We start from the raw sequence: 14817 nt of genomic DNA on the forward strand, positions 1-14817 counted from the left end.
GGAGTACAAAAGAAAAAAAAAAGAAATAGGAAAAACTAGCCAGTTTATATTATGAAGCTAGTATAATCTTGAGAAAGGAAAATCTAAATTAAATATCTGCAAAACAAATTCAACTATATATCTTTAAATCAAGACCAAGTAAGCTTAATATTAGAAAAGTCATTACTGTAATATATCACATCAAAAAAATTAAAGGAAAATGTGACCTTTCCAAAAACTCAAGGAAAAATTTCAGTAAAAATTAATACCTACTTATTTTTTAATATCTTACAAAACCAGGGAACTTCTTTACCTTGATAAGAGCCATTTATGAAAACTTTTAAATTGTTTTAAAAAGGAAACCTCCAAATCAGAAGATAAACAGAATTTTTTTTAAAAAGTCTTAACTTTATTCAGCATAAAATGCCAAGTCACTGAACTAGTTACAGGCATAAATCTAAGGTTACTTTGTACCCCAAATCTTATAGTATGGTTAGAACAGATGAAACCCTAGCAAAAGTCAATTATACATGCTTTAATTCACTTGTTCTACAATACCAAAAAAGCTAAAAAGCCAATCTGAAATTAAGAATACATCACCTACCTGACCAAATCTCAAAGTGGCACTAAATGGAATCCAGTATTTTCCTTTTTATAATGGCATCAAAGGCTATTGCAACAATTTAAAAGAATAAAGAACTAAGGATGTAATTTGCCAAAATATCCAACTTCACTACTGTGGTCTCTTATGCTTGCAGCCATTCATTTATCTAATTTTAATCTTGAACCAAAAGAACAAAAATGTGTCCCAAGCAACATGGACACATCTCTGTTGTTCTTTTTCTTCTTTAATTTTTTAAAATGCTTTTCCTTTTATCAAAGTTACCCGATACACATAATTAACACAGTCAATAGTTCAAAGAAAGTAATTTCCTACTAGTCTCCCCACTTCTTTCTCAAATCCAGGGGCAATGATTTTAGCTCATTAGTTTATCTTTTTTCTTTTATACTAATGTATTTTGTGTTGTTATTTCTACATTTTTCAATTTTAGGATTAGCTCTTGACTTTTCATTGTGGAACATGAGGATTTAAGCTCTATTCCTGAACCTGGAACTACCACCACACTTTGACTCTCATGTTTTCTCCTATACTTCCAAATATAAAGAAAAAAAGAAGTGCTATTACCTAATTATCTAGGAAGCAGGAATATGAGGTTTACTACATTGCTTTCTGACATTAAAATACTTCATAATTTAAAAAAAGTTTTTTTGAGAGAGAGGACTAAATTACACAACTGTGAAAATTCTGTTTTATAGCTTTGTGATTTTCCTGATACTGCAGATGTGCCTACTCTGCCAAATGCAAGAGAAGCCAAGTTGACAGAATAATTATTACTAAAATTTCGTAACTTTGATCAGAGATAGATAGGCATTCCCTGCTCCTCTATGAATAACTACTTTGGAACTAAAACATTGGCCACAGAATTTCAGATAAAGAACCTAATTAGGTGTTGATTAAAATAAAAGCTTACCCCAAATGCCCTTAGTTCTTAGGTGGTAGAAGCCAGTAGGCATGCCATGGGCCAGAATGGAGGCTATGGTAAAGTCTCAGAGAAGCAAAGGCAGAGAGACCTCACAGGTGGCCTGATCAGCAAGAGACAAATAAATAGCTCATGATCCACTGGAACACTGTCCGAGTGGAAAGAAAAGATCAGGAATTCACTAGCTACCCTTTAGGATTGGTGGCCATGAGTACACTAACTAACCAGGAACTCACACTGGAAATCAGAAAAGAGAAGATACTATGTAGTAAGATCCCAACTTTTCCTCCTAACATGGGGTTACATAAGCCATACTCTTACTCTGATATGCACAGATGCCATTTTAAGGAGACAAGCAAGAGGATGGGGACTGAGGACTGTTACAAAAGAGGCTGTGTACTAACTGTGAAAACTATTTAAATTCCTGGATCAAACTAAGATTTAAACAAATTGATTGTCTACTTAAAAGTTCTTCCTTGAATCAATGAAGAAGACTGAATCAGCGATAGCTAGCTACTTAGTCCCTGCATGTATCAGGTATAATAGGAGTGAATTTACTACCATAAGAATTCTAAAAGTTAGAAGAAATACACACATTAACAATCAGCCATATGTATGTGTGAATTATATACATAAACAACTATAAAAATTTCCCATCCTATTAAAGAGAAAATGAAAGCAATGGGAACTATGTCCTATAAGAAATAGTAGATGCTTTTTACATCATTTCTCAAACATAACTGTACTTCCTGAGGTATAGGGGAAATGAAGGTCCTTTCTAAATGAGTTGTAGGTTTTTTAATTTGACTTGATTTGCTGTTGAAGGGTGGAAGACGTTTTCCTAAACATGATTATAAAAAAAGGTGATAGCAAATACTTGTACTTTGTAGAAACACAAGTATTTACTATTATTTCTCAGTCTGCCATCAATTCTGGGAGACATCTACTACCTCTTCCACATCAATCATGGGCACATTGGAGCCAAAGAAACTGGCTTATATTCCATTAAATACAATATCTTTCTATTTTCACTACCTAAAATGTTCATTCAATCACCTATCTAGTATAATTTACCAAGAAGAAATACTAATTTAGGAATTGTAAAATCATACTTGATTGTAAATATCCAATAAATTATAATTAAGATCCTTCATAAAAGTTCTTTTCATATTTTCCATTAATTAAATGAAAATAAACTATTATTGTCTCTATATATGAGTTGACAAACAAGTGTAATTTATATGCTTTTAAAGCCAAGGAGTCTCACAAACACAGAAATACATAAATTAAAAAAAGTTTTAAAATCTTTTTAGTTTCACTCTCTTTACAGAATTAAATGTACTTTATATAAGTCCTGTGAAAACCACTATCAGCTTCTTCAGAGAATGCGAAAACAAGATTACAAAATAAACCAGAGTTTTATTAAAACTAATACTTTACTATTTCTCTAGTATTGTGTTAAAAAATTAAATTTTGGAATATATTTAAGCTAGTACCAGTTTCTTTGTCCTTTAGAAATCACGTTCTTTAAATATTTGGATTCTAAGATGATGAAACAGAAAAAAATTGAACATATAGTAGCTTTTTTTGGAAAGTCTCAAGAAACACAAGAAAAATTTCCTGGTCATATTACAATAAAAACCCAAAACATTAAGCCTTTCTTGCTCAGCAGCTACCTATTATGTTTAACAGGCTTAAAACAAAATGTGTCAGAGATCAAGAGTAAGTTATCTGATATGTCAAGTGCATAAGGTCAAAGGTCCAATTTTATTAGGTCAGAGGTGGTATAAATAAAATCTTATATGTCAAAGAAGAAGGGTCACAGATAAGGTGTATATAATATAAAGACATCACAGATGACAAGTAATAACTTTAAGTAGAACAAGTATGTTTACTATAGTTACCTTCACTGATTAAAAATGAAATGTGTGCATGAGTAAGTATAAAATGGCCTTTATATATCATGCAACTCATATGCACACTTGGTTTGAGGAAAAAGGGGCTATTACCAAAATAACTACATGAATGAAGTGAAAACTTAAAGAAAATTTAATACTTCTAAAACTGAAACAGTACACAAAATGAACATATCAATCAAATCTCAAACCACAACAGCTAAACATCAAATTATGCTTTAGTAGCTATAAAAGTTATATAATACTATACATTTTTCTTCCAAAGTAAATGTGTGAATTAAATATCCCTTCCTTCTCTATTTTTCTCAAGATAAAAACACATAAAATTTAGATTTCAGTTTACATAGTAGCAGTGTTGCACAAAATTTTAGAATATTGTTTTGTAAATTAAATAGAATATTTAGCTTTTTTATTAAGAGAACTTAGTTACAAGTAATTTTTATAAGTGGAAGATTTTCTTTAAATAGTCTAATTAAATTCTAATTAATGGGGCTTCCCTGGTGGCTCAGTGTTGAAGAATCTATCTGCCAATGCAGGAGATATGGATTCAATCCATCGCCCGGGAAGATCCCACATGGCGTGGAGCAACTTAGCCCATATGCCACAACTAGAAAGCCTGTGATCTACAGTCCCGAAGCTGCAACAAGAGAAGCCACTGCAATGAGAAGCCCGCACACTGCAAGGAAGGGTAGCCCTCGCTCACTGCAACTACAGAAAAGCCCATGCAGCAAAGAAGACCCAGCAAAGCAAAAAAAAAAAAAAAATTAATTAACAAAACAATTTAGGATTTTTTTAAAAGTGGAACACATATTCACATGACTCTAGTTATAAACAGCAAAGCTAAGTAGAGAATGGGGACAACCACATGAATGATTCAAGTGAAAAAAAAATTCCATAATACTTAAAATACCCAATTTGGGTAATAGGTAATATTTTTTGTAAACTAAATAGTTGATTAGTCCCATTTTTTTATTTCACTTTATTATTTGGTACTTAAAGCCATTCTGTATAACCTTACAGTTCAACTTATTTCAATTAAGTTTTTCTTAAATGCCTTACTATGCGACAAGCATTATGTCCAACAATGGATATACAGAAATTAAATATTTAAAGACTTCCAATTTCAGCCACAGTGAACTGGCTTATACTGGACTAACCTTCCAACTCCAAAAGTTGCAAAAAATATACAAAAGATCTACTTGAAGGCATTAAAAACAGCCAACACAACCAGAACTTGAGACCATGATCCCTGAAAGGAGGGAAATACAGGAGGTGAGCTCCACATTCACTCTGGATTTTGCCCTAAGTGTTTATGCCAATTTTTGGCATGCAAGAACAGTGAAAGCTGAAAGTGTCAGTCTTACTGAGCTGAGGAGACAGAATTTGGTTTAGAGCTGTCAAAATAGTTGGAACTCAAGGGGCAGAAATCCTTAGAAGGAGTGAATCAAATTAACTGTGTGTAATTTCTCCTCAAACATTGGTCACATCAGAAACTTAGAAAACAGCAGCTCAGTTCCTCCTACCTAGGTAAGATTTATTAAGAACCAACCAAAAGGGACTTCCCTGGAGGTCCAAAGGTTGAAGAGTTCAAATTGCAGTGCCAGGGACATGGCTTCAGTCCCTGGTGCGTTGGGGAACTGCTGGGGACCACCTAGGCCCCTGCCACAACTACTCAGCCCATGTACCACATCAAGAGAGCCTGCGTCCTGCAACTACTGAGTCTGCAGACTCTAGAGCCCATGTGCCACCACTAGACAGAAGCAGGTGCCCAACAGCAAAGGATCCCACGAGCCGATATGAAGATCTGGCCTGCCGCAACTGAGACCCAGACACAGCCAAATAAATATATTAAAAAACAACCCATAAAATTACTCCTGCTTCCTGACAGTATCCAATCCAGAGCAAAGTCTCATGTCTTTGAATACTCTCCCCTACCCAAATCACCTAAGCAAAAACCCAATCCCTATAATAAGTCCGTTCCAACACCTTATTGAGAAACTCTACAACTTCCCCAGTGTGCACTTTCTCTTTTTGTAACAAATCAATAAATCCAATTCTACTCAACTGTAGACATGCTCCTGAAGGTCTCCATCTGGAAGGCACTGACAACAAGCTAAGAAAGAGAATGATCTATAGCTTCACATAAACATTAGGGATCAATTTTTACAGACTTAAGGATAAGTTAAAGAAGCCCAAGCACAAAAGGTATATCCTGCAAGATGTCATTTATATGACGTTCAAGAACAGGTAAGACTGTCTGATGGTAGTCAGAGACTAGTTACCTTTGTGGGGCGGGGCACGACTGAGACAGGGGATGAAGGAGCCTTCCAGGATTCAAGAAACAATTTATGTGCTGACATGAGTGGAACAAATGTAAAAATTCATTGAGTTATATACTTTAAATCTGTGTGTTCTATTAATATATACCATAATTAGAACAAAAAAGTTAAACATATATTTTGACTTTTTAAGTTTACACACAAGTACTGCCCTCACAGAACCATAATAACCTTTCCTGGATATCTTAAGAGATACCTGAAAATCATGAATTTCTCATCTTTGGGTACCTTTAGAAATTTACTTTGTATATACAGAACCAACAAATTAAGAAATTAGTAGTATCATCCATATCTCAAGAACAGTCGAATTAAAACATTTATAAAAATACTTGCACAAATCTAAATTCCATGTTAACAGTAATTATAGGTAGGTAAATAATGCATTTCAAAAAATTCCTATGTACTGTATTGATACAAAATTATCAATTTCTATGATTTTTATATTGTTAGCTATTTTCTAAGAAACATAGACTGTCACTGAACAACTCTTAAATTACTAAAATATCAAAATATCATAAACCTTTTATTAATCTTTTTCTTTTTTAATTGGAGTATAATTTTTTTACAATGTTGTGTTAGTTTCTGCTGTATAACGAAGTGATCAACTAAATGTATACATATATCCCCTCCCTCATGAACCTCTGTTCCACCTGACCCCCACCCCAGCCCTCTACGTCATCACAGAACACCAAGTTGAGCTTCCAGTGCTATATAGCAGGTTCCCACTAAGCTATTTTACACATGGTAGTGTATATATCCATAAACCCGTTTATACATTGAAATTATATAAACAGTATTAAATTCTTATTTCTATGTTTCTTATTAATATATATACTAAAATAAAGATCTTTGTATACTATATTGTTGTTTAGTCGCTAAGTCATGTACAACTCCTTTGTGACCCCATGGGCTATGGCCCGTCAGGTTCCTTCCGTCCATGGGATTTTCCAGGCAAGAATACTGGAAAGGGTTGCCATTTCCACCTCCAGGGAATCTTCCCAACTCGGGTATCAAACCCACGTTTCCTGCATTGGCAGGCAGATTCTTTACCACTGAGCTACCAGGGAAGCCCATATTATATTGTAGTAGTTACTAAATATAGCTTTAGATAATCACAGAGATACATATGAACATAGATTTCTTCATAATAGAAGAGAATATAGAAGGAACTCAATAAATACAAGTATATGAACCAAAGTAAAGCTTACCACTTCTTCATCTGAAAGTTCACGCCCTTGGATGCTGCTATTTTCTCTCACAGCTTGCTGGTGTTTTTTTCCTTTAATGTGACTAAAAAGATACACCTCTGAAGAGATCTATAAGCATAATATAAAAGCAATGTAATGAACATTTAATTATATCTTATTTTAAATATTATACATTCTATACAGTATATATATGCAACTTGCAATCGCTCTAGGATTTATATATTAGTCTTAAAAATATTTTCTTTAGAATATAATTCTAAGACTCCTCTAGAAGACAAATGATAAAAAAGGCATGTCATCAAAGCCAACCTTAACAGGATATCATTTCTTCTAAGTATAAAGGTGCAAGTCTCAGCACTGAAAAATGTTGCTTCGCTTTTGTGGTCCTAATATCCCAAAATATTGACCTAGGTATCATTAGGCTAAAATATCATTAGTATCATTAGGTAAACATCCATCTGAGCAGCAACTGCATGCTTTGGTCCTTTGCATTGCTACTCTTAAATGCTGATACTGTTTCTGTACTATCTATACTTACTTTGCATAAAAATCATTAAAGAAATTCATGGTACTCAGCACATGCCTTGTATGACTTTTAAGACTAGAGAATATATTCCATAGTTTAATACACTTCAGTAATAAATTGTAACGTCTCATCACAACACTGATACTGACAACCTACCAAGACATTGCAGAGAGAACACTGCTTCTTTCTTTCATAAGGGGTTAATTTGGGGGCATAATCGGTATTCGCATGCCGTCCACTGCTTAACTCAGCAGCTTTTTCTTTTCTTTGTTCAATCTGTTCCATGTGTCTCCTAATGCTTTCATCATGCTGTAAATGAAATCAAAGTGTAAAAACATAGAAATGTATTCATTACACTGAGAACTTGAAAAAGCAGTATTTCTATTAAACTTTCTAAAATAATAGAATGTCTTAATTCAATATTGGACGCTGATGATAAGAATTTATATAAAGCCCTTTATCATCCCCTACATGTGTAATAACATTTTCTAAAGGGTACTCCATGGAATTACACTGTGGGTTATTAATAAGCATTTTGCAGAAGAGTTACTGTGGTCAAATAACTTTGGAAAATAGTTAAAGCTACTTACTGGCTCTAGGCTTGTCACTCTGCACTGATGTAATAAACCTAGATTATACTGAGCAACATTTTACATACCTTTTTGACCATAACATACATGAGAAGCACTTCATGGAACATACTATGGGAAATGCTGCCCCACCGTAAAGACCAAGCTAATCCTCAGCAGAAGAGGCCCATCATGACACATACCTCTACCCACATCATCTCCAACAACTTCCCAGAAAACAAAAAATAAACAAACCCAAAAATACTATTTCAGACTTTTGACTTCACGCTCATATCATTTTATACGGCTGGGTGCCATCCCACCCATCTACCTATTCAACTCATCTTTTTTTAAAGATTCAGCTCAGAAATTATCCTCTAAAATTATTTCCCTGACTTCTGAAACCCTTCACGTTAGCTTATGTATTTTCCTCCTCTGTCTTTTCATGACGCTCCATGATTACCTTTATCCATATAGAAATTATCTGATTAGCATCTGAATCTCACACTAGATTATGAGTTTCTTGAAACTTAGAACCATGTCTTACTCATCTCTGTATCCCCATGCCTACCACCAGATTCAGTAAGTATTTGCTGCATTAGATTTAAATCAATGACAAAGTTCTAGGACAATACAAACAGTAATATAAGATCCTCTACTCTATGGAATTTACTACCCTTGTGAAACCCCAACATGTAAATAATTATGACATAATGTAAAATATTCACACTGCTAGAATCTACCAATGGCAAAGACTTTCTAGAAAATATCATCTCCCAAGCTATAATTATGCAATTCATAAGCACTGAAAAAATATTTTATTTCTAAATTATTACAGGTCTATAAATATTAAAAGTTTAATAGTTAATGTCCTCGAGTCATTAACAAATTACTTAGTAAAACCAAGAAATGCTAAAATTCTTTACATTTTTTCCCTCAAGGGCTTTATCTAATTAAAATAGTTTGTTTTCAGGTAGTTGAGTTGGAAATGATCAAAGACAAACCACATAACTCCAAAAATTAGTAACACAAATTAATCAAATTTTTATATAATTAGTTAAAAAGAAAAAATATTAATCGCATGCTACATTAAAACAGCTCTAAAGTTTCAAAGTAAAATATATAACATTCCTACCTTGAGCTGGATTTTTTTCTGTAGCTCTTCCATAGCTTCTTGTTGAGCAGCTGTGAGTGCTGCCAATCGTTCTTCCCTGTCTCTGTAAGAAGATAGTAAAAATTATAAACTCAATGCTTATAGTAACAAATTTCATGCAGTTAAAAAAATATAATTAGGACACATAGGCATATGTATTTTAGAGCTTTCAAAATCATTTTTTCAGAGTGCCTACCAAGTCTTGGATATATTATTGCACATTAAACATTTGGGAAGCAACAGACATTGTTAGTTATACAAATATTAGGTTGATGAAAAAGTAATTGTGGCTTTGGACCGTCAATTTTAAATAATTATAACCAGGCTCAAACACATCTTTATTAATCAAAATATGAACCATTAAAATCAATACATTTTTGCCAATGAGAAACAAGTTTGTTTATTCCTATAGTGCAAAAATCTGTGCTTTGGGATTCGGTGAACGCTTGGAGAGCATTTTCTGCATTCTCTGTTTGTGGAAATGTTTACCCTGCAAAAGTTGTTGAGATATTTGAAGAAGTGGTAGTCAGTTGACGAGAGATCGGGAAAATGGTAGATGAGGCAAAACTTCGTAGCCCAATTCATTCAACTTTTGAAGCTTTGGTTGTGCGACATGCAGTCAGGTATCATCATGGATGGAGAAGAACTGGGCCCTTTCTGTTGACCAGTGCCAGCGGCAGGCATTGCAGTTTTCAGTCATCTCATCAATGTGCTGAGCATACTGCTCAGATGTAATGGTTTCAACGGGATCCAGAAAGCTGTAGTGGATCAGACCGCCAACAAACCACCAAATAGTGACCATGACCTTTTTTGGTGCAAGTTTGGCTTTGGGAGCTTGGAGCTTCTTGGCTTGGAGCTTCTTCTCGGTCCAACCACTGAGCTGGTCATTGCCTATCATCGAATAAAATCCCTTTTCATTGCACGTCACAATTTGATCAAGAAATGGGTTGCTGCTGTTGTGCAGAATAAGACAAGATGACACTTCAAAACAACATTTTTTTTTTTAAACTTTTGGTCACCTCATGAGGTACCCACTTATTGAGTGAGCTTTTTCACCTTTCCAATTTGCTTCAAATGCCAAGTGACCATAGAATGGTTAGTGGTACATTCATCAGCAACTTCTTGTGTAGTTGTAAGAGGATCAGCTTCAACAATGGCTCTCAATTGGACATTGTTAACTTCCAATAGCTGGCCACTACACTCCTCATCTTCAAGGCTCTCAATCTCCATTGCAAAACTTCTTGAACTGCACTGTACATTTGTTAAGCAGTTTCTGGGACAAATGTGTTGATGTTGCAAGTTGTCTCTACTGCTTTACAATCTATTTTGCACTTTAATAAAAAAATTGCTTGAATTTACTTTTTGTCTAACATCATTTCTATGGTCTAAAATAAACATAAAATAAACAGCAAGTGATAAATCATTAGAAAAAAACATAAAGTGAGAAATGTGCATTAAAATGATGTATAACATAACCACATTTAAGAATGTATTCCAATATCAAAGAGAAAAGTTCTACAATGCAAAACTGCAATTACTTTTGCACCAACCTAATAGGCTTCTGGACCCAGGAATGGGTTTAAATACTAACTCTGGAACTGTGAAAGTCAAAGTCACTCAGTTGTGTCCGACTCTTTGTAACCCCACGGACTACAGTCCATGATAGCTCAGTTGGTAAAGAATCCGCCTACAATGCAGGAGACCCCAGTTTGATTACTGGGTCGGGAAGATCCTCTGGAGAAGGGATCGGCTACCCACTCCAGTATTCTGGCCTGGAGAATTCCAGAGACTGTGTAGTCCACGGGGTCGCAAAGAGTCAGACACGACTCAGCGACTTTCACTTTCACTTCATTGGAACTGTAATTTAATTATGGCACATTTAAAATATACATTTATCTCTTTTCCTGTATAAAAATCTATAAATTATTAAAGGGATAGAAAAGGCTAATATTCCCAAAGACAAAGAGAACAGGACAAGAAACGATCACAAACTTTGAGATGTCCAAAGAAGTAAGACAATGTTTAGGAAAAAAGCAGTCAAATGAAGCTTTCTCTGAATGAAGCCTTATGTTGGATTTAGTAGACAAGGACTATAACAGCTATTATAAATATGTTATTAAGAATTAAAAGACAGTATGTCAACCTAAGGAAAAAATATCACGACAATGATTCAACAGATAGAGAATCTCAATAAAGATTTTTTTAAAAAACTTTCCAACAAAAGAAACTAGGAATCCTTAAACAAATGGCGGATTCGAGGGGTGCAGCAGGGAATATATAAGATGAATTTGAAGCATCTTTCAGTGCCAGGAAATAAGGATATACTCAAAAACCAAAATGAAGAAGTGTATTTAAGGCAAATGGGGGTCAAATGAAAAAGCTCTCAATGTCCAAAGATGAACCAATTTGAGTAACAGAATAAATGCCATAATATTGATGTATAAATGACATATTGATATAAAACAGGAATTTAATAAATAGGAGAACAAATATCCTGTACAGAAGAAGTACACACAATTTATGTAGGAATTCTTCTCTCAAGGAGGTAGAGAATAACTCCCCATCTCTTCAGCTTAGCCAGTGCTTAGTGACTTGCTTCCAAGGATGACAGTATATTGGAAATTTAAATTAAAATTAAAGTATACAATGGAGAAATCTAACAAAACTACCTTATCCAGGTGATTAAGACTAACAAAATCAGTGAAAACTCAAGGTGATATCATGAACTTTTGACATTTGAAAAATGGTAATTCACATTCACCACTGTGGTCTTCCTCCCCAAAACCATAACCTCAATATAACCATGAGAAAAACATCAGACAAATCCTAATTGAGGAAAAGGCTACAAAATACCTGACCACTATTCAGTACTGTCAAGGTCATCAAAACCATGGAAAGCCTGAGAAACTGCTACAATTCAGAAGAACCTGAAGAGAAATGACAATTAAATATCTGAAGAAATAGTGGCCAAATACTTTCAAAATTTGATGAAAACACTAATGTAATAGAGTAGGATAATCATGAAGAAAAACAATCTAGACAAATCATAATGAAACTGGTGAAAAACCAAGTAAAAAAGAAATTGAAAACAAAACAAAAAACCCTCACCATATACAGTGGCAAAACAGTATGATTAATGGCCGAATTTTCATCAAAAACAATAGTAAGAATATTCAAAGTACTGAAGGATTTAGCCAGTGCAATATGGCAAGAAAAAAGAAATTAAAGGCATCCGTATTACAAAGCAAGAAGTAAGGCAAGGACTATTTGCAGATGACATGAGCCTTTATGAAAATGTCCTAAAGAACAACAGCAGCAAAAAAGAAAACACTAGTAGGAAAACACTCATAGGAAAATTGGGCAAGATCATTAAAAAACTGTAAAATAAGGTAAGTAAAAAAATTGATTGTATTTCTATACAATAGCAAAAATACTACCAAAAATGAAATAAAATAATTCCACTTTCAATGACCTCAAAAAGAGTACTTAATAAATTTAAGAAATGAACTAAATTTAAGAAATGAATTAAATGAATTACAAGATCCGTTTTCTAAAAACTACAAAATATTGTTGAGAGAAATTAAAGCAGATACAGAGACACACACCATATTCATATATCATAATATACAATAATATAAAGGTGGCAATTCTCCCCATAACAATCTACAGATTCAAGGCAGTTGCTATAAAAAAGCTTGGAAGCTTTTTATTTTTAAGAAAATGATGAACATACCCTAAAAAATTATTTGGAAAGCAATTTTGAAAGAGGACAACAACACTTGAGTACTTATATTACTTGTTTTCAAAACCTGCTATAAAGTTACAGTAGTTAAAACAGTGTGGTGCTAAAGTAAGAAGAGACATCAAAAGAAAAGGGTATCAAAAGCAAAGGACAGAGTCTAGAAATAAACTGTCACATCTATGATTAATTGATCATGAACAGGTAGCAAGGCAGTTCAATGGTTAAAAGCTAGACTCTTCAACAAATGGTGCTATGATAAATGAGTATCATAGGCAAATGAATAAATTTAGATTTTCCTTTTCATACTATATCTAAAAGTTACCTTAAAAGGATATAAAACCTAAATGTGTATCAAACTGAAAACCATAACATTTTGAAGACTATCTTATGACATGGGATATTAAAAAATTTCATAAGTAAGATCAAAAAGTGCCAATCAATTTGGCCAATTAAATGCTTTGTCTTTGGTCTTTGAGTCTTTTTAAAATTAATTAATTTATTTTAATTGGAGGATAATTTCTTTACAATATTGTGGTGGTTTCTGTCATACACTGACATGAATCACCCACGGGTGCACGTGTCTCCCCATCCTGAACTCCCCTCCCACCCCCCAACACCCACCCACCCGGCCCCTCTGGGTTGTCCCAGAGCACCAGCTTTGAGTGTCCTGGTCTTTGAATCTTAAACAAGAGATATTAAAAAGTAGGAATGGCTAAGTGTCATTTATTATAATGAGAAAGACAACATACTAACTGGATTACTTCCACCAAAGGACCACTGCTATAGCTCCTATGACCTAGCCTTTGGTGTCTGACCAAGTCCAAACCTGGTCCTCTAACTTCCAGTCACTTTTCCTCACAATATTTAAGTTAGCTAGTATCAAATTCTATTTCTTACAACTGAAAATATCTTGAAACATCAAGTTTCCCATCCAATAGAAATGTTCAAAAGGTTTCCATATTAAGTAGAGTGTCTTAATTCCTGGAAATCAAAATTCAATAAAACATTTCTATATATGTGACTATTTCTAAAAAATCTACATGATAGTTAATAGCTTCGAAATTTGATCTGAATATGCACTCACTACAAAATGTTCATCAGGACCAAAAATAGAGATAGCAAATGAAGTACCTAGCTCTTTCCCGGGCTGCATCTTCACGGGCTTTTTCCTTTTCTTGCCTCTGTTGTTCAATTCGGGCTTCTTGTTCTTTCCTCTTCATTAACAATTCTTCTACACGGGCCTGCCGTTCTGCTTCTAGAGCTCGCTTACGTTCCTAGTATCAGAAATGTTTTAAAAAATGTTAGAATTATGTGTAATATGAAGATGATTAAAGTGACATAGCTTGGACATAGACTTATATATTCAAGACAGACAAATACCTGACTTGTCATTGTTTCTCAGAATTTAAACAAAAATCAAGTATCAATATCTGGCTTTCACATGTCATTTATTAGTGCTACAAAATAATTATAAGAATAAATGCTATTTTAAGCACTGAAACATGTTTATTACCATATGTAAAATAGATGTCCAGTCCAAGTACAATGCATGAAGCAGAGCACTCAAAGTCAGTGCCCTGAGACAACCCAGAGGGATGGGGTGGGGATGGAGGCAGGGGGTGGTGTTCAGGATCAGGGGACACGTGTGCACCCATGGCTGATTCATGTCAGTGTATGGCAAAAACCATCACAATATTGTAATTATCCTCCAATTAAAATAAATTAATAAAAAATAAAGAATAAATGTTATTTTAGTAGATATTATATTATTTATATTCTGTGAGAATCTGATAAATATTTTGTTTAATCACTTCTAAACCCTTGTGTTTAGATGGTTGTAGAAA

At 33.9% G+C, this 14817-nt stretch overlaps 1 protein-coding gene across 5 annotated transcripts in view; it reads right to left on the reverse strand.

The window, feature by feature from the left end:
• SCAPER (S-phase cyclin A associated protein in the ER) overlaps positions 1 to 14817 on the reverse strand; it is a 396679-nt gene that overhangs the window by 248447 nt on the left and 133415 nt on the right. For all 5 annotated transcript variants that reach the window (XM_061158921.1, XM_061158918.1, XM_061158919.1 and 2 more), the window contains exons 17-20: positions 14105 to 14247; positions 9214 to 9295; positions 7666 to 7818; positions 6984 to 7091 (exon numbers count right to left, since the gene is read on the reverse strand). In XM_061158921.1, the coding sequence (XP_061014904.1) occupies positions 6984 to 7091; positions 7666 to 7818; positions 9214 to 9295; positions 14105 to 14247 (486 nt within the window). The remainder of the gene's footprint in view (positions 1 to 6983; positions 7092 to 7665; positions 7819 to 9213; positions 9296 to 14104; positions 14248 to 14817) is intronic.

The sequence above is a fragment of the Dama dama genome, chromosome 13 (assembly GCF_033118175.1).
Source record: "Dama dama isolate Ldn47 chromosome 13, ASM3311817v1, whole genome shotgun sequence".
NCBI lineage: Eukaryota > Metazoa > Chordata > Mammalia > Artiodactyla > Cervidae > Dama > Dama dama.